Here is an 18,629-nt window from a genome sequence, read left to right on the forward strand (position 1 = left end):
ACACCTTCATGCTAGACCAAAGAAATTTAATTTTATTATTCCAGACGTGGAAGTAGCCAATTTTTAAGAGTACAATTCATCTTAGCATCTGAAAAAATGTCACGGCTTGCCTCCAGGCTGTTGTCATTCCACCTATTTTTTTTTTCTTTAAACCCAGCGTCCGTCTCGTTTTTCACACAATGGCGCACGTCTTGTACGCACGTGCACTACCGTACGAAGGATCATTTTTGTGTCAACCTAGTTTCTGCATAAGCACGCCAACCGATGTACTCCCCCATTCATTTTTGCACTCCAATGGATGATACTCAAATTGCAATCATAAACTCTGATCCAACTCGCTCCAATTTTGATGTGATACAATTCTCTCCGATTACAATACGCTTCCCTGCAATCATGATGCAATACAATGGAAAACACAGGATGAGAGCGGGGGAGAAAAAGCAACTCCTGTTCCTACAGTGGGGTCTGGAAAAAAAAAAACACGAAGAATACCATTGAAAATTTTACAACAGATGTCAAATATTTACTCGTGGGGAGGCATGTGAACTCATACCAGGTATCATTTGGGCACAGTGTGCCAGCAGGATCATGCAAGTTGGCAATCATTTCCCTCACGGTTTGACTCTAACTAGCTGCACTGCGCCTGTGACACACGAGGTCTTCTGCCGCGCTCATATTTTCCCATCGTGGAGGTCCAAGTCATACCTCACCGGCTTGATTGACGGTCACCGTGCTTTACAAACGAGGTCAAGGAAGGGCTTCGAGCCGGCCTCGCCGTCTTTGTTTTGATGTATAGTACAACAACACGAGTGCCAGTCATCCCCATCGCTCTTCTCTGAGCCCAGCGACTTTGGCAGGGTCCTTTGCGTTCACTCTGCCTGATTTGTTGTGTAATTTGGGAGCGACTTAATGTACTGTATAATAAGAAGCTCCTTCGTCGAGCGCATTTGCTCAGAATTGTTGGGCTTTTGCGGGAAAAGCGAGTACATAACTGACCTATCAACAACCAGGCATTGATTTCACCCCCACCACCCCTCTTAGACCACACACACTCATCTCACTAAGATGGACCACCAAGAGCAACTGGGACCTTTGACTAATTTGCTGCAGCATCTATTCAATTAAAAGTACAAATACATTCACTCCAATTCGAGTTCAGTAGCGCTAAATGTTTGTGCAGTGTGAACGGCGCTTCTGTAGCCTGTTTTCCTTCCACTGTGCATATTTTGCAGTATATTTGGCATTTCCTTTCCTGTCAGCTGCGAGGGTCGTGACCTCATTCCTCCACCCTCATGCCTCCATTACCAGCCGACAAATGGCAGCGGTCAACCGCCGACCTCCCCGCGGCGGTGAGCGAAGGGGTCGTTTAATCTGCGGGTTCAAGTGACTCGCGTGTCCGCATGAAGGCACACCGCAGTCTCGGGGAAAGAAAGGAAGCAAAAGTGCAAACTACCCAGCAAACGAGCAATGGGGAGAGAAAAAAAAAAAAAGCTCAATGACGGTGAAAGGGAAGAGGAGGCGGGGGGGAATGAATGCGGTTTGCGTAAATCCTCACGGCTGGGGCGCCGAACTTTGATTTGTGCCTCAATGTTCTCTTGTTGTACTCGTACCGAAAGCAATCTTGGTGATGAAGAAGAAGAAGAAGAAGAAAAGGAGGCCAAGAATGAACTCACACATTCTGAACAGAAGAAAGCCGTGATGTCATGATACGCAGGCTATTCCGATATTTTTTTCAGGGACATCCTTGCGGCCTTTTAGAGCACGCAACTTGGTCTGCCTGCGAATTGTAATTGGAGTGAATTAGGATCGTAATTAGAACGTATCGTCCGACAACTTGATTGGGATGAATCATATTAGCGTTGACTTGACTTCATTTGACTGAATCGCGTAGTAACCGGAGTGAATTGTATCATAATTGGGTGGAATCTCATCAAATTGTCAATGGAGTGAATTCTGTTTGATTGTATCAAGCATAGCATGTCCTTGTATTGAGACTCGGTGAAGCAGCATGTGGCTGATCGCATCAGGTTATTAACAACAGAGGCTTTTGTTTATTTTCCCCAACCCATTCCGTTTGCATCATCATTTCTGCCCCGAAGGAGCGGATTCCGCTGGAGAGCCTCTCCTTGGCACTGCTGCTCGCAAAGCAACTTGGCCGGCTCAGCTGCCCCCCTCCCCCCTAACTCCCCTCCTTTTCTTGGGGGGGGTGCAAATGCCAGTTGTGCCAGAAGCGAGAAACAAAGCATTTGCGCCGTCACATGTAATCAGCTTCACTAAGTTTTATTTGGAGTCGTTTCATTTCACTTGTGCTCTCCATCGTTGTCAGACGCACACTCAATCGGGCGATTTCGTTTGGAACTGGGAAAAGGTGGACATCAGAGCATCATCAGGCGTGAGGAATGCAATCCATATTTCCCGTATATTTAGACATTTGACTCACATCGTTAATGTTGCCACAAACACAGTAAATAAAAGCCAAATTTTCTTGCGCATTTACTTGGAATAGAGCACTGGTGTCAAAGTCAAGGCCCGGGGGCCAGATCTGGCCTGCCACAGCATTTTAAGTGGCCCGCAAAAGCAAATCAAGCAAGTTACGTGCTGCTTGATAAAGTCTGAACCAACATTTCAAATTGTTATATGTAATCCATCATAACAGTCATTATGCTTGACTTCTGATTTTCAAAGTGGCTATTCATCAATTTGTCGTGCGCTGCGTATGTAAAATGTGGAGGTGATTAAACATGTATATGGCCCTCCGAGGCAAACCGTAACTACAATGTGACTCGCGACAGAAATTAGTTTGATGCTCCGGGAATAGAGTGTAGGAAAATAATTTTGGGTGATGAGCCACATTCTTTTTCACATGGAAGTCAGTACACGGTCTTCAGAAAAAAAGCCCGTCAGCCGCTGCCACACATTTACCCGCCTCGTGATCACAAGCGCACTCGTGTTTGCAAATTACTGAAGAAGGGTCATTCCAAAACACGTGGAAGCCAACCTGTACTGGAATCACATCTTGATCGTTTAACACGAGGTGATCATCTCAGCTGTTTCGATCAATCGTTTCCGAGTCTTGCCCATTGGCGACCACTTCAGGGCGTGTCCTCTCCACCCGCGACTATAGCGTGGATAAAACAGGCGAATTCATTTTAGCAGTAGCCCCAGTATATCAAAGACGTCCCCCTCGGCGGAACTATTGAGTGATCTCTTGCGGAACCTGTCCCATCGCGCCGCTCCGCCTGGACGTGGCGTCCTCCTGTCCTTAACTGTCAGGTAAAGAAGTCAAGTGCCAAATTGAGTCTCTCCGTTTTGCAAAAGGTCCTCGGAGGTCACCCGGGACTCGCTCTTGGACACTTTCTTACGACTCACATCCCCGAAGAGATCAATAATTCATCGACGTGTTCTGTATGTCGCCGTCACCGTCGCGCCGGCGAGCCGGCATTAAATATTTACCACGGATCATAAGCGGCCATCCAGTCCCACCTTGGGGAAAGTCCCCAGATAGGCGGTCGGTGATTCTCAACTGGTGGGCTAGTACCCAAAAGTTGTTGGCGGATCCGCTTTTAATGGCTTGTGGACAGTTCGTCATAAAACGTTCTCACATGGAACATATTCCAGTGGTCAAGGACAAGAGTTGAACTACATTATGGTCGAGCTATCGCCGTAAAACAAATACTTTGCATCCCAGCCTCTGGCTAGCAGACAACAAGACTAATTATGTTTTATTTTGGATTTTTTTTTAATTTTTTTTGTGAAGCACTTTGTTCCAGGTATTTTTTTTTAAGCGCGCTATAAATAACATTAATTTGGATAAAGGCATAAAAAAAGTAATGCATTTGAACAGCCTCTAACAAACGCCCTTGGGATTTTTATGGCGTAGTTATTCTGACAGTTCAAACTGTTGCATTGAAAGGGAAGACAATCTATTGACCTTTCCTTCAAAACAAAAGAGCCCGGTGTCATAAGTGAAGTTTTGTGTCTTTCGTTTGTGCAATTGCCGTAATTTATCTACTGTCATGTGAGCCTATCTGTTCTTTTTCTTTACTCGGCGTTTAAATGTCTGCCATTATGATGTTTTTACATGCTTTTAAATATCAGACTTTTTTTAAAAATGATGTGAAGCACATTGAGTTACCTTTTGTATGAAATGTGCTCTATAAAAAGCTGGATTTCATTCATTCTCATTCATAATTTACCTTTTCATGAGTTCTTTTTTTTTTCCTGTAGGGCCTTTTGAGCGATTCACTGAAACCCTCCTGGCATCAATGCAGTTTGCTGAAGCGATACATATTGAATGTTCGAAGATCATTACATATGTCAAGGAGGAGTTTAAGTTAGGCTGGGTTGTTTGTCGAACTTATGGAGGATCTTCTTTGCAGTGTGTGGAGATTTGATTTCTGTCAGCTAACACAAGACACGGTCTTATAAATGGTTGACGAGTTTCTCGTTTTTACGGCATTTAAAGGCTCGGAAGCAAAGCTCTAGTCAACATATCGTACTGCCTTAGCTGTAAATGCTCGTAGCAACAAGCAGCTTGTTCACTTAGTGCACAGAAATACCCCAATGGAACCTCCCCCAAACACTTCTCACCCCCCGTCCCCTTCTCCGCCGACGTCCTGATGATGAGACGGTGGTCAGGGTGGAGGAACGAACGGAAATATGAAGATACGGGGGGGGGAGTCAATGCGGGCTGCTTTTTACACCGGTATGCGACAAGCAGCGATAATTGCGGCACTTGCGAAGAACAAGCTGTCATGTTTTGTTTCTGGTGATGATGAGTTTTAGCCGCCCAAATAGCTCCCCTGCGTTAAAATAAACAGACTTCATACGGCCCGATGCTCGGTGGCAGCCATTCGAATGCTGTCCAGCCATCTGCAAATGCTGATCGAGTATCGTCGGTGGAGGAATTAATTGTTCGTTGAGTGAAATTTTTGATTGAACTTCAGAGCATTTAATTAACTGATTCGGTACCAGCCAATTCTGGACCAAGTCTGAAAAGACGTTTAAAAACGTCTTTGGGAGTGAATGAGTTAAGAGTGTCAGCGTACCAGAAGATGAAACCAGCGGACCAGAGAAAAAAAACCTTCAGAACCCGACTGATTTTGAGTGCAGTCTGATCAACAGATGGGAAAAGCACAAGGTTAGCGGATTAATCGCGGTAGTCGCCATGTGCAATGTCAGTATTTCGTTTTTTTTGTTTGTTTGTTAGTTTTTTTCGCTCTCGTCGTTTTGCAATTTTCCACTGGGCTTCTTCAGTTTCAGGGATTGTTTTTGAATGTTAATTGAAGAACCCTTTTGATCTTATGTCATCTGACCAGAAGGTGCCTTATTCGCGTCGGAACTCGACCAATCCTAACATTGCCGTTGACTGAATAGTTTTCCAGGAGTCGTTTCATTTGCAAAGAATTTCATATTCGGAACCAGAACCCCGCCTTGTTCTTCTGCCAAAAAGTGGCCATTTACAGGAAGTCCGGAAGACCCACCGATGGCTAATTAACTTGTGTGCCGCACGATCATGTTGCATATCTCTTCTGCGAGGAGGAGGAGGAGAATGTCAATATTTACACCTTGTTCTGTTCGCAACGACACATTATTTACACGCTCTTGATCAATAGGGCTAATGCGGCTTGAAGTGTGTAATTATGGCACCTTTAATGCACTCTCTATCCATTGGCCGAATACCTTGAGATGTTGTCTGCCTGTTATTAAACGTGATGGGTGAGTCAACCGCTGCATGTGCGTGTGGGCGGTGCATGATGGCAAATTTGATGACTTACCATTTTGGGGTCATCATGACCATTTTCAGGGGTTCTTCAAAGACAACCTTATCTTTGAGATTTTCATTTTCGTCATTATGTGTGACCATTGCATGACACACCAAGTTTGATAACAAACACAAAATTTCAGATTGTGAATGTAGATTTTTTTTCCCCCTGTTGGCTGAAATGTTAGCAATCTATTTTTTTTCATGTGTGTTCTATGTTTTTTTGTTTTTGTTTTTATTTTGTTTTTTTTAGTGCCATCACACTTGACAACACGCTGGTCATCCTGTCCACCGTGGCGCCAGATGCCGGCCGCTACTACGTCCAGGCGGTCAACGATAAGAATGGCGAGAACAAGACCAGCCAGCCCATCACGCTCTCGGTGGAGAGTAAGTGGCAACACGCGTGGAATCACACGCACGCGGGCAGGCAGGCAGCCCATCATGCCTTTAAAACGCGACAGCTCGGGTTTCGCTTCTTTACCCGCGAGGCAGTCGGACGAAGGCCAGTTTGAAGCGGCTGCCAAGTCTCAAACTCTCCCGACAGGAATGCCGGCTCCCGGAGCTCAGCTGACAATTTGCCACTTTCCCAGAAGAAAGCTCATGTCAGGAGGTTGCAGGCGGCATTATTGGGCACAATTCCCCATTTTTTTCCCCCAACTCTCTCTTTTAATTCCCTCCACATGACGGGACTCCCTAGTTTGTGATACATGAAGGATTCTAGTCCGTTGCTAGAGGAGACTTGAAACGCAAGTCAAGTCAAGTCAAGTACAACTTTATTGTCAAATGTACTCCGCACAGATGAAATTTCCTCCCTCTTAAACAGACAACATACAACAAGAGGAGCTGCTGCAGGTGCTGAAATCCTTTCTCCATCCGTTTCTGAATTTGAACGTAGCTTTTTTTCGATTTTTAAAAATTTATTTTAGTTTGATTGATTGAATCTATTCATTTAGTATCCCAATTCCGAAAATGGTCGCTTATGCTAAGATCAAATTCGTACAAGAGTTGCACACAAAGGCGTGCGTTGTTTGCCTGTAGATGTCGGAGGCCCGGCGGACCCCATCGCACCCACCATAATCATCCCGCCAAGGAACACCAGCGTCGTCACGGGAACGTCGGAAGTCACCATGGAGTGTGTGGCCAACGCCAGGTGAAAACACTCAAAAAATAAAATAGCAAAAATAAAATAACAACTCCTGAATGTAGACTGGCAAAAAGACAACATCTGCTCGTCACTCTGCAGGCCTCTCATCAAGCTGAGCATCACCTGGCGGAAGAACGGCGTCGTGATCCGAAGCGGGCTGAGCGACTTCAACCGTCGGCTGACCATCCTGAGCCCTCTGGTGGCCGACGCCGGCTACTACGAGTGCGAGGCCGTGCTTCGCAGTAGCAGTGTGCCATCCGTCAGCGCTGGCGCATACTTGCACGTGCTCGGTGAGCCACGCCTTTTTAACTCATTCAGTACCAGCCAATTCTAGACCTTGTCTGAAAAGACGTTTAAAAACGTCTTTGGGAGTGAATGAGTTAAATCCTTTTTTTTTTGTCGAGAACCAGACTGTCTTTAAAATGACTTTGAAGAATATTTTGGGGGCAAGGTCAAATCCGTAGCTTAATTAAATCTCTGTACCGTCAGATTGAAGGTGTTTTGAAATCCAAACGATCAAAGGCAACAGCAACATCCTTGCGTATTTTCAAGGCGCCCTTTGAATTGGTATTCAAGTGGTTGACTTCAAAACGATCGAGGTAACTGTAGTTTACGACCAAACTCCTTCCAACGGTTTTGGAGGATTGTCAAAACTCAAATCCCATCCCGTATCGCAGCCCTGTAGTCAAAAAGTTTCACTATTCCACCCCAAATGGATTGATTTTATTTTATTTTTGGCCGGCCGTTGCCCTTTCTTCAGCCAATCGTCCTCAGCGTCATGGCTCTGTAGCCAGTCCGTAACACGAACAAAAGGTGTCGCGTGTGAAGCCGCCATTAAGTCGGCTGCCCCCGGCGAAAGCCAAATGAATGCCCGAGTTACTTTCGAATGCTTTGATGGCGTCAAGGTTGCGATGGCATTCAAAGAGCAAGGTGCGCTTAACTTTTTTTCTCTTTGAGTGCCGTCTACTGACGCCAGCCTCCCCTGCTGCCCGTTTGAAGGTTATGGCCTAAAACTGAAGCGGAATACCAAATGTCTCTCCATCTGACTTTTAGCGTCGTCTTTTTGTTTTGTTTTGTTTTTGCGAACCCCACTGGGCCGAGTCCTTTTTTTTTCTTCTTTTCTTGCCCCTCCAATTAAATCTGTCAGTTCTCGTTTGAAATTTTGCGGATTGCTGCCGCGGGATTTCAGATTACATCACCGTGGTGTTTCTTCCATTCTCCTGTCTTCCTCCCAGAGCCGCCGCAGTTCATCAAGGAGCCCGAGAAGCACATCACGGCTGAGATGGAGAAGGTGGTGGACATCCCCTGTCAAGCGCGAGGTGAATACCTATGAATAGGATTGCAACAATGTGGTCATTTTTCAATGTTGGAAACGGGTGTATTAATTCAATGATTAAAAATGAAACGAACGCTAAGATACAAAAATAAAGGTTGGCTCTTAATAGGAAATTTTAAATATACAGTAGTTGGGTAAAAAAAATAAAGAATAAATTCCTCTATGACATTTACAGAAATTTTCCACCCCGCCCACAGGTGTGCCCCCACCAGACATCGTGTGGTACAAGGACGCCACGCCCATCGACCCGGTCAAAACGCCGCGGTATCGGGTGTTGACCGGCGGCAGCCTGCAGGTCAACGGCCTCCTGCCCGACGACACCGGCATGTTCCAGTGCTTTGCAAGGAACGCGGCGGGCGAGGTTCAGACCAACACATATCTCGCCGTCACCAGTGAGTGCACCGAAGAATGACATCCAAGACTGAATTGTGCGTTTCGGGTCCATCAGTGTTCAGCAGCGGTGCGCTTTCAAATTGTTTGACTTGAATTGATTATTGCATTAAATAATTTGATTAACATCTGCCGTGGTCAGGGCTTCAAATCCTACCAATCCATCCAATTTGCATGTTCCCCCCGTGCCTGTGTGGGTTTTCTGCGGGTACTCCGGTTTCCTCCCACATGCCAAAACATGCACGAGAGCTTGATTGGACGCTTTGAATTGTCTCTAGATGGGACTCTGAGCGCAATTGGTTGTCTCTATTTGCCCTGCGATTGGCCGGCAATCAGTTCAGGGTGTGCACGGACGGCCCCCTGCACGGAGACAGCTGGGATAGCACTCAGGACGCAAAATGATGGCGTTTACGACGCCATCTACAAGTGCATCGGAAAAAATGCTTGCACCTGTCTCTTGTCACTACTGTATTTTATTTCCTCAATTTGATTAAGTATACTTTTGGTTGATGAAAATAAAATGAAAATGGTGCCCTGACTGCCATCATCTCAAAGCATTTCCAGCATCCAATCACATTGCCTGGATTCCATTCCACGATACTTACACGCTCATTGATTTCTTTTTGGGGGATGGAGTTGTTCGATGATTTTCTTTTCCACTTCTCACTTCAATTCATCTATTTAGTTGGCTCGCTGATAGCGTCTCTGCATTCCCACAGAAGACATGACCTCTAGAAATGCAAGCTTTTTTTTTTTTTTTTTAAAGTTTGTTTGGCACGGCATGAAGGTGAAGGACGTGTCATAGGAATCACGAACGACAAAAATTCAAGAGGCTTGGCTTACAGTACACCGAGTGGGATTACTCCCTTGCCTCTTACTTACATTCTCTTTTTGCAATATTTTACTTATTCCTCGTGTGTGTGTGTGTGTGTGTGTGTGCGCGCGCCCATCACAGGTATCGCTCCCAACATCACAGCCGGACCCTCCGACAGCACCGTGATTGACGGGATGTCCGTCATCCTGCACTGTGAGACTTCCGGTGCTCCGAGACCAGCTATCACCTGGCAAAAAGGTTTGCATTGCGCACGCACACACACACACACACACACACACACACACACACACACACACACACACACACACACACACACACACACAGAGTCACGTGCGCACCTAGGGATTATAACATATGTTATCTATTACACACGGGGGGATAGTTTGTGGCGGCTTACTGGCTAAAGCCGGCTTGGATCCCAGAGGTTTATCCTGCACCGGGCTTTTCTTCTTTTGCATCACAATGGGAAAAACATTGTCCCGGTTTCTCCTCGTGATCCACGTCGAGCTCCTATTCCGCTCAAGCGTTACATTTAGCCATGGCGGCCCGTTCAGGCAGCCAACTGTATATGCGTACAGCGTACTGAATATGATACTCAGATTTTTTTTTGATTTTTTTTCACACAACATAACATTGCTAATATGTGTGGCGAGATCATCTTGGACACGATGGACAAACTTGACAAACTCTCGACGCCCTCGTTGCCTCATATCCATCAGGCGAGCGTGTCCTGGCGAGCGGTTCGGTGCAGCTGCCTCGCTTCACCCTGCTGGAGTCGGGCAGCCTGCTCATCTCGCCCTCGCACATCTCCGACGCCGGCACGTATACCTGCATGGCCAGCAACTCGCGCGGCATCGACGAGGCGTCGGCCGACCTCATTGTCTGGGGTAAGTAGAAGAGCGTTATCGCTTCTCGTGGTTCCGGAACATTCCGTCATCTCTCCCCGCCCCCCCCCCCCCTTCCGCCTCCTCAGCTCGAACCCGGATCACGACGCCCCCGCAGGACCAGAGCATCATCAAAGGCACCAAGGCCGCTCTGACCTGCGGTGTCACGCACGATCCCAGCGTGAATGTCAGGTAGGCCAACGCATTCAAGCAGTTTGATTCACTGGGCGACCTTCTGGGGCGGATGCTATAAAGCCCTCCGGAATAAAGTAACTCCACAGTTCAGGGCTGAATAAAAGTGAACAAACTTAAGAGCCGTGGTGCTTGCTGCTGCTTCTTTGCAATGCGCGATGCAAACTAATTATCATTCCGAGCATGTTCTCCCATAATGGCGGTCATAAAATGCAAGAAGAAAGCCAATAAAAGAGGATACGTGTTTCTGAAATATTTTCCAAACAGAAATTGCAGTGTACTATTGACTGTGTAAAGTGTTGAATTATTCCTTCTGTATTTAACAAAAATTGCGAGATTTTTAAATATCAACATTTTGGCCTGATCAATAACTGAATCATAATCGATTTATGTTTGTGTGCTGTCTGCACTGTCATTGCGAAATACACACACACACAAACACACACACGCATGCACGGATGAGCGCTCGCATGCATGGCGTAATTAAATACAATTTTATGAAATACGGTAATCCCTCGTTTATTGCGGTTAATGGGGACCAAAACCACCCGAGATAAATGAAAATCCGCAAAGTAGCGACCAGTCCGCAAAAAGTCCTTAAATGATCCGCGAGAAGCTGCAAAACAACCGCAAGTCACATAGAGCAACCTATACAGTACTGTACTCCATGTACATGAATTTTATTTTTTATTTTTTTATTTTTTTATGAATATGTTTGAAAAAATCCGCGATGCACTGACGCCGCCATAAACGAACCGCGAAATAGCGAGGGATGACTGTCGTCCTGTCGTGAGCTCTTGGGTGCCCCGCCACAGGCACGTGTGGGAGAAAGAGGGCGTGGTCATCAACGTGCACGCCATCCCGCGCGTGCAGCAGGACGCCGATGGCACCCTACACATCTCGCAGACGTGGTCCGGCGACATTGGCACCTACACCTGCCGAGTCACCTCGGTCGGTGGCAACGATTCCCGCAGCGCCCACCTACGCGTTAGGTGAATATACACACACATTTACAGATGAAGGTGCCATGTTTTGTGTTTTTTGCTGTTTATTTGCCCTTAAAAGTCAGTAATTGTTGTCTGTGTTGTTGGCCGCAGGCAGCTGCCTCATGCGCCCGAGAACCCCGCGGCCGTGCTGAGCAGGTCCGAGCGGCGCGCCATTGACCTGACCTGGGCCAAGGCCTTCGACGGCAACAGCCCGCTGATGCGCTATATCCTGGAGGTGTCGGAGAACAGTAGGTTACCTTTGCCCTATTTTGTCGCGTGCGCTCAAGGAAGCGTAACAGGGCAGGCTGAAGCTAAGTCACTTTCATTTCAAACAAGTTGCAGTCAGCGCAAACACCGCAACACAGCCGTGTGCAGTTTCGTATGAGCACAGAGTCCATTGTCCAAAGTTAAACTTTTTTTTTTTTATTTATATATATTTTTTAACTCCCTGTCTGTGGTGTACTGTGCTCTTTTCGATTTCAAGCCGTCACACTCATGTGTCGTCACTCCTACAGGCCTGATAGTGCATCATGCGCCCCGCCAAGGAAGTTGAAAAAGAATTTAAGATCAGTACCGGTCATTAAGGGTGTCTATCACTTTTCATATTTGGTGGGGGGGAACAAGTGCCTTGACACAAAAGCGGCGTTGTTGCGTGAGAGCTGTTGAAAATTCTCGCTGATGTGCACACAGCAGGCCCGCTGGTTAACTCGCTTAGGATGTTGCCTCTTGCTTAGAGGCGTTCGACTTTGCATCAGAAAAATAACTTTATTCTGGAAAGAATGCAACTGTATTCCGAAAAATATGAAAAGATTTGACGTTATTTTGATGCAATTTTTGTTTTTTTACTTGAAAAAGACAACATTATTCTGAAAATATGACTCTTTTTGCTTAAGAATTCCAACTTTATTCTGGTAAAGATAAAAATGTGAGGCTTTAAAACGACAACGTTTTTTTCATTGAAAAATACAACTTTATCCTGTAACATTTTAACTTTGTTTCTATCGATATATCTTTATCAGGGGTCTCCATGCCCAGTCCCCATGAGGCATAATAAGGTGTCCCCGTTTTGGACTTGGCATGAATGTAAAATGTATAAAATGACAAAAATGCACACGACCAGTGTTGCTGATGTGATGTGGTAATTTGCAGACGCTCCCTGGGCCATCCTGCTGGCCAGCATCGAACCCGAGTCGTCTGCGGTAACTGTCAGTGGCCTGATCCCGGCGCGCTCCTACCAGTTCCGCCTGTGCGCCGTCAACGACGTGGGCAAGGGCCAGTTCAGCAAGGAGACGGAGCGGTGAGCTGCTAGCTCACGATGCAACCGCGCGATCTGCATTTCTGGTCAGAAAGGTTGACAGACGGTCTTTTGAGTTGAAAAACTTGTCGGTAAATAGGCAAGCCTATTTCCACGGCAACGGTTTTGAGTGATCCTTTCAGTCAAGAGTCGGCAAGGAGGGATGGGAGCCCGTATAGCCCGACAGAGCGCACGAACGCACGCACAAGCAAACAAAACACGTTGTCACTTGTAAACACACTGCGGTGAGCCTGCCATGTCGCCTCGGAGAAAAACGATTTAGTCTGATGTAGTTGTCATCCCATGCGATACATTGGGAACCCGCAATGTATACACTGTGTAGACTTATTTATAGAACTGTCTGTTAAAGTCCCGAAAGAATTTGGGGTGGGATTTTTAAAATCTTGGACTGCTTTTTTTGTGCCAGGGGAGCAATTGGAAGGCCCCAAATGTCGACAGCAAATTTGGAGACTCATACCTGGGGCTATTTTATTCCAGGGTGCCTTCTCAATTACTCATCCATCACTTGCTGAAGAAGCCTGAAATGAACTTGTTTGCATTTGCTATGTGTTGTAGCGTGTCGTTGCCAGAGGAGCCTCCCAGCGCTCCTCCTCAGAACGTCATCGCAAGCGGTCGCACCAACCAGTCCATCATGATCCAGTGGCAGCCGCCGCCCGAGAGCCACCAGAACGGCATCCTGCGGGGCTACACAATACGGTAAGACCGAGCCGGAAATTGACTCATGAAGCACCGCTTTCATTTGCTTGGCAATTGACTGTTTTGTTGTTGTTGGTGTTGTATAATATCAAACTGGATATAGATATATTTTTTTTTAATAGAAAAGATACAATTGTACTCCTCTTAAATGGTTGCCCTCCACTCGACACAGGAAAATGCTTCTCTTTTTTTGGAGGATTCATAAAAAGCACCCAATGCATTTATATTAAACATTTCTTTACAAGTTTACTTTTTTTTTTTACTTAACAATTTGACGATACTATTCGAATGACTACATTTCTCTTAAAAATATGCATATATTTTTCATGACTTTATTATTGAAAACTTTCATCGCAGTAAAATGTGACTTCATTCTAAAATTGGACACATTTATTTAGAAAAATACACCGTAATTTGTCAACTTAATAATTTGTCAAAACTTATGACATGACTTTTGTCACTCGAAAATCTTTCTTCATGAATAATGATATGAGACAGATAGATGTTTTCCTTTAATACAACAGTAGTTGTTGTTGCTTGCATGATTTATTTTTTTTTAGGGATGGGGGGGGGGGGGCAATTTTTATGCAGGATGCCCTTCCTGAAAGAACTCACCCTTGTTTTCTTTGTACAGTACCGGTAATCAAAACCACTAACATATAAGTATGTGATTTGTTTTGTCGGGCCTCTGTCTCCCTCTAGCGGAGAGTCGATTGCTCTGCACAGTTTCACTCATTCATACCGCTGTTTGTCTGCGTGTGTGTGTGTTTTGCGTCAGATACCGTCTAACGGGGCTGCCGGTGGACTACCAGATCAAGAACATCTCCAGCCCGGACGTGACCACGCTACTGCTGGAGGACCTCATCATCTGGACCAACTACGAAATTGAGGTGGCTGCCTACAACGTGGCGGGCCTGGGCACCTTCAGCCACAAGGTCACAGAGTGGACACTGCAGGGGGGTAATTTATTCATGTTAAATTTATCATTTTCTTTCTGTCTATCTATCTATCATCCATAAATCGATCTGGAGTTGATCTGTTTTTTTATTTTCCTGTGCGCCCCCCCCACCCCCCAGTGCCAACCATCGCCCCGGGCAACGTGCAAGCCGAGGCCGTCAACTCCACGGCGATCCGCTTCACGTGGACCGCGCCCAACCCGCAGTTCATCAACGGCATCAACCAGGGCTACAAGGTGGGCGGGCGTACGGGCGCCACCAATTACAATTCATTCAAGCATCGCGTGTTAACACCGTCAAAGGACATGTTTCTCATTCTTGTGGCCAAACTGAGATAAGGCTGCGAGAGAAGCATGCTGAATTTGTGGGATGGAAATTATGTTCTTGGCCAGGATTCCTGGCATGGCTTGAAGAAGCAAGCATTCATACTTAAAGATGTATACAAATGCTGAGAGAGTTGGTCTTAAATCCCGCCCAGCTGCTGGCATGGGAGCCCGGCAAGGAGCGCGAGGCGTCGGCGGTGACGGTGCGGCCCAACTTCCAGGACGCCGTGCACGTGGGCTATGTGACGGGCCTGAAGAAGTTCAGCAACTACTACACCTCGGCACTGTGCTTCACCACACCGGGCGACGGACCCCGCAGCCCTCCCAAACTTGTCATGACGCACGAAGACAGTAAGTGGGCGGCGAGGAGAAATGAAAGGGGATGATGCCCTTTTTAAGCTTTTTTTTTTTTTTTTGGGCATTTAGAACCAGGTGCCGTCGGCCACCTAAGCTTCACCGAGATTCTCGACACATCGCTCAAAGTCAGCTGGAGCGAACCTAGCGAGAAGAACGGCATCCTCACAGGTGTGCGCACACATACACATTCACAGACGTCATCCTATATCTTATGTATTGAGTAAGTCATTAATATTCATGATCTCCCTGATGTTATTTATTTCGATTTTTTTTTTTTGGGTGTGTGTCGTCTTATTTCATGTACTCCACATAATTATTTTTTTTAAAAAATTCCCCCGACTGATGTCATCTATGTTTCTTGACCGTGTCTGTTGCTGTCGACAGGCTACCGCATCTCGTGGGAGGAGTTCAACCGCACCAACACGCGGGTCACCCACTACCTGCCGAGCGTCACCCTGGAGTACCGCGTCACTGGACTCACCGCGCTCACCACGTATACCATTGAGGTGGCCGCCATGACATCCAAGGGACAAGGCTTGCTGTCATCCTCCACCATCTCGTCGGGCGTCCCGCCAGGTCAGTTCGGGGATGTGGTCTGACTGTAGTACCCGGGGATGACCTCCATCTAATCTTTCATTTTGACAAAAGATTTTTGAAGAGCCAACAAAAGATGATAGGCTTATCATATCATATTTGTAAAAATGTTGTACATGTATCTAACTTTTGTCCAAAGATAACGCCCTCGTTGGGGTTTTTCTCCACTTAAATTTCATCCTCCCCATCTTTCGATACGAAATATTGTCCATCGTCTATTTCTAATTTCCCGTATGTCATTTTGTCAACCTCCCGCTTCCTTCCAGAGCTTCCTGGCCCGCCCACCAACATCGCCATCTCCAACATCGGCCCGCGCTCCGTCAGCCTGCTTTTCAAGCCGGGTTACGACGGCAAGACTTCCATCTCCCGCTGGCAGGTGGAAGCCCAGGTGAGCTCGGAGGACCTGATCGCACATCGTCTAATTGTACTTGTGATAACCCATTTAATCCCACCGGTATTATTTGTGAAGGACAACAATGATTTAATTTACAGGGCTATCAAAAATTGTATTATTGATTACTTAAAAGTGCTACCAATGACACCTTATTTTGACTTTTAACTCATTCACTCCCAAAGACGTTTTTAAACGTCTTTTCAGACCAGAATTGGCAAGTACTGAATGAGTTAAATGTCTGGGAAAAATTTGGGATTAAATGGGTTAATACTGATCCCTGATCGGTGGTCTTAGGTGGGTGCTGTGGGAGACAATGAAGACTGGGTGATGATCCACCAAGTGTCCAATCTACCAGACGCTCGCTCCCTGGAGGTTCCTGGCCTCAATCCGTACACCTTCTACAGGTAGGAAAACATCATGCGGGCAAAGTGGAGTTCACGTTTGAAGCAAATTTTAATGTTTCAAGTTTGGGTTTCATGCTAGGGGTTTGAAGCTAAGGTTTTGAGTTAGGGCTTCAAAGAATGGCGAGGGTTTCAGATCAGGGTTTCTAGCCACGGTGAGGATTTGATGATGATGGTGAAAAAGACATCAATGTGGTGGTTCATTGGAATTCAATCTCCAGGTTCCGTATGCGTCAGGTGAACATTGTGGGCAGCAGCCCCCCCAGTCAACCTTCCAGGAAGATCCAAACGCTTCCTGCCCCTCCGGATGTTGCCCCGGCCAACATCACGCTGCGCACCGCCAGTGAGACGAGCCTGTGGTTAAGATGGATGGTAAGCAGAGCCGGACGGGTGCGACCTTTGACATTTCCGAACGCCTCATTGAGCGACTTCCGGATGCTGCTTTTTATCCAAATGAAGCTGCGCAATTCACTTCAAAGAGGTTCTCAACTCTTAAGATGCGCGGAAGCAAAGCATTGTTTTTGAGTAAATGAAAACCGGTCAACTCATCTCGACGTTGTTGACGCCAAGATGGCAGCAAGGCACTACTTTTGTCAAACTAAAGCTCCTGAATTTATTGTTTTTTGGCAACAAAATGACACCAAAGTAACGCTTTGAATGCTGTGAGATCCTCAGCAAATAATCTAATCACTTCGCTGTGATGAAGTGGAAAACTTTATTATATTATCAATCTCAATCTGTGTATGTAATTAGTGGTCAACACGTTTTTACTATTTTGTTTTTTTTAATCAGCGTTGCAAGTCCTGTAAACTTTTTGAGATTTTTTTTGTTGTTGTATTGATTTCGAATCTGCCCTCATTTTTCTCGAGCACATCAGGTTTTTGTAACGATAATAATGATAATAATAATAATAATAGATTACCAAAATCATGTAACATGGTAAGCAGCAGAGCTGGAAAAAAATGGCTGGTGGAGATTCTTATTAGCTGTTTACTTCAGAGAGTCACCAGCATAATGGGCTGGTGAGCAAAAAAGTTCATTTCAAAGCCTGCCTGCATCGTATTAGAAAAGCTCGCTGAGCAACTTTGAAAAATCTGAGTCATTACTTCAGGCCAATTTAATTAAATTGGAAAGATGTCATTGTTTGGAGGCTGCTTTCGCCGCGGGAATTCACAGTATTATTCGCCACCAAGTCAGCAAAGTCTATTTGCAAAATGATGTTATAATGGCCAAATACAATCAATAGCCATTATGCTGCTTTAATCTCATGAGGTCTGGCTCTGGGTGTTAAACGCCGAGTACATTCGCAATGGTAGATGGATGACGCGGCAGTCGCGCTACGTTACCAGATCCAATATGGTGTCAACGTCTCAGTGCGATTCATGGTCGAAGTATAAACCGGGTGCATCCGGGCACGGCTGTCAATCACATTTCGCACCCTCCACGCACTCTCAATTTCGTCTCTCGCTCCCTCTGCAGCCTCTGCCTGAGTGGGAGTATAACGGTAATGCCGAACAGGTGGGCTACAGGGTGGAGTACTCCAAGGCGGGTTCATCGGGTCGCCCGCTCACCCAAGCCATCGCCGACCGCTTGGAGAGGGAGTTTACGATCGAGGACCTGGAGGAATGGACCGAGTACGAGGTGAGGGTGCAGGCCCTCAATGGCATCGGACTTGGACCCTGGAGCCCGCCAATCAGAGGCCGGACACGGGAGTCGGGTGAGATTATTTTCTATTGGTTAGCTTTGACCTGCCCGTGCGCCATTAAGGCTCACCGCTACATGCTGAAGTATTTTTTTTTTCCTTCAAAATTTAACATCACAATTACTCCGCATAATTTGGTAAAGGCTAATAAGTAAATGCTATAGACAAAAAAAATATTGGATAATAAAGATGTATCAAGAGGCTAGCAGCGAAATAATAGCATCTCATGTCATTCTATTGATGCTTAATATGTTTTGAATAGGCGGCCCGGTAGTCCAGTGGTTAGCACGTCGGCTTCACAGTGCAGAGGTACCGGGTTCGATTCCAGCTCCGGCCTCCCTGTGTGGAGTTTGCATGTTC

The 18,629-nt window shown here is 46.2% G+C and overlaps 1 protein-coding gene and 1 long non-coding RNA gene across 8 annotated transcripts in view; one reads left to right on the forward strand and one right to left on the reverse strand.

The window, feature by feature from the left end:
- The window catches only part of sdk2b (sidekick cell adhesion molecule 2b), a 152,271-nt gene that overhangs the window by 119,505 nt on the left and 14,137 nt on the right, over nt 1-18,629 (forward strand). For all 7 annotated transcript variants that reach the window (XM_052070702.1, XM_052070700.1, XM_052070704.1 and 4 more), the window contains 21 exons: nt 6,018-6,151; nt 6,803-6,914; nt 7,008-7,198; nt 8,144-8,227; nt 8,442-8,636; nt 9,590-9,706; nt 10,189-10,356; nt 10,443-10,545; nt 11,361-11,537; nt 11,643-11,779; nt 12,681-12,828; nt 13,402-13,542; nt 14,321-14,502; nt 14,619-14,734; nt 14,977-15,172; nt 15,248-15,346; nt 15,563-15,754; nt 16,039-16,160; nt 16,461-16,570; nt 16,789-16,939; nt 18,047-18,284. In XM_052070702.1, the coding sequence (XP_051926662.1) occupies nt 6,018-6,151; nt 6,803-6,914; nt 7,008-7,198; nt 8,144-8,227; nt 8,442-8,636; nt 9,590-9,706; nt 10,189-10,356; nt 10,443-10,545; nt 11,361-11,537; nt 11,643-11,779; nt 12,681-12,828; nt 13,402-13,542; nt 14,321-14,502; nt 14,619-14,734; nt 14,977-15,172; nt 15,248-15,346; nt 15,563-15,754; nt 16,039-16,160; nt 16,461-16,570; nt 16,789-16,939; nt 18,047-18,284 (3,113 nt within the window). The remainder of the gene's footprint in view (nt 1-6,017; nt 6,152-6,802; nt 6,915-7,007; nt 7,199-8,143; nt 8,228-8,441; nt 8,637-9,589; nt 9,707-10,188; nt 10,357-10,442; nt 10,546-11,360; nt 11,538-11,642; nt 11,780-12,680; nt 12,829-13,401; nt 13,543-14,320; nt 14,503-14,618; nt 14,735-14,976; nt 15,173-15,247; nt 15,347-15,562; nt 15,755-16,038; nt 16,161-16,460; nt 16,571-16,788; nt 16,940-18,046; nt 18,285-18,629) is intronic.
- Nucleotides 9,401-10,144, reverse strand: LOC127604007 (uncharacterized). Its single transcript, XR_007963185.1, has 2 exons — nt 9,867-10,144; nt 9,401-9,695 (listed from the first exon to the last, which is right to left on the reverse strand). It is a non-coding gene; the product is annotated as an uncharacterized LOC127604007 (long non-coding RNA).

This window comes from Hippocampus zosterae, chromosome 7, assembly GCF_025434085.1.
Source record: "Hippocampus zosterae strain Florida chromosome 7, ASM2543408v3, whole genome shotgun sequence".
Classification (NCBI taxonomy): Eukaryota; Metazoa; Chordata; class Actinopteri; order Syngnathiformes; family Syngnathidae; genus Hippocampus; species Hippocampus zosterae.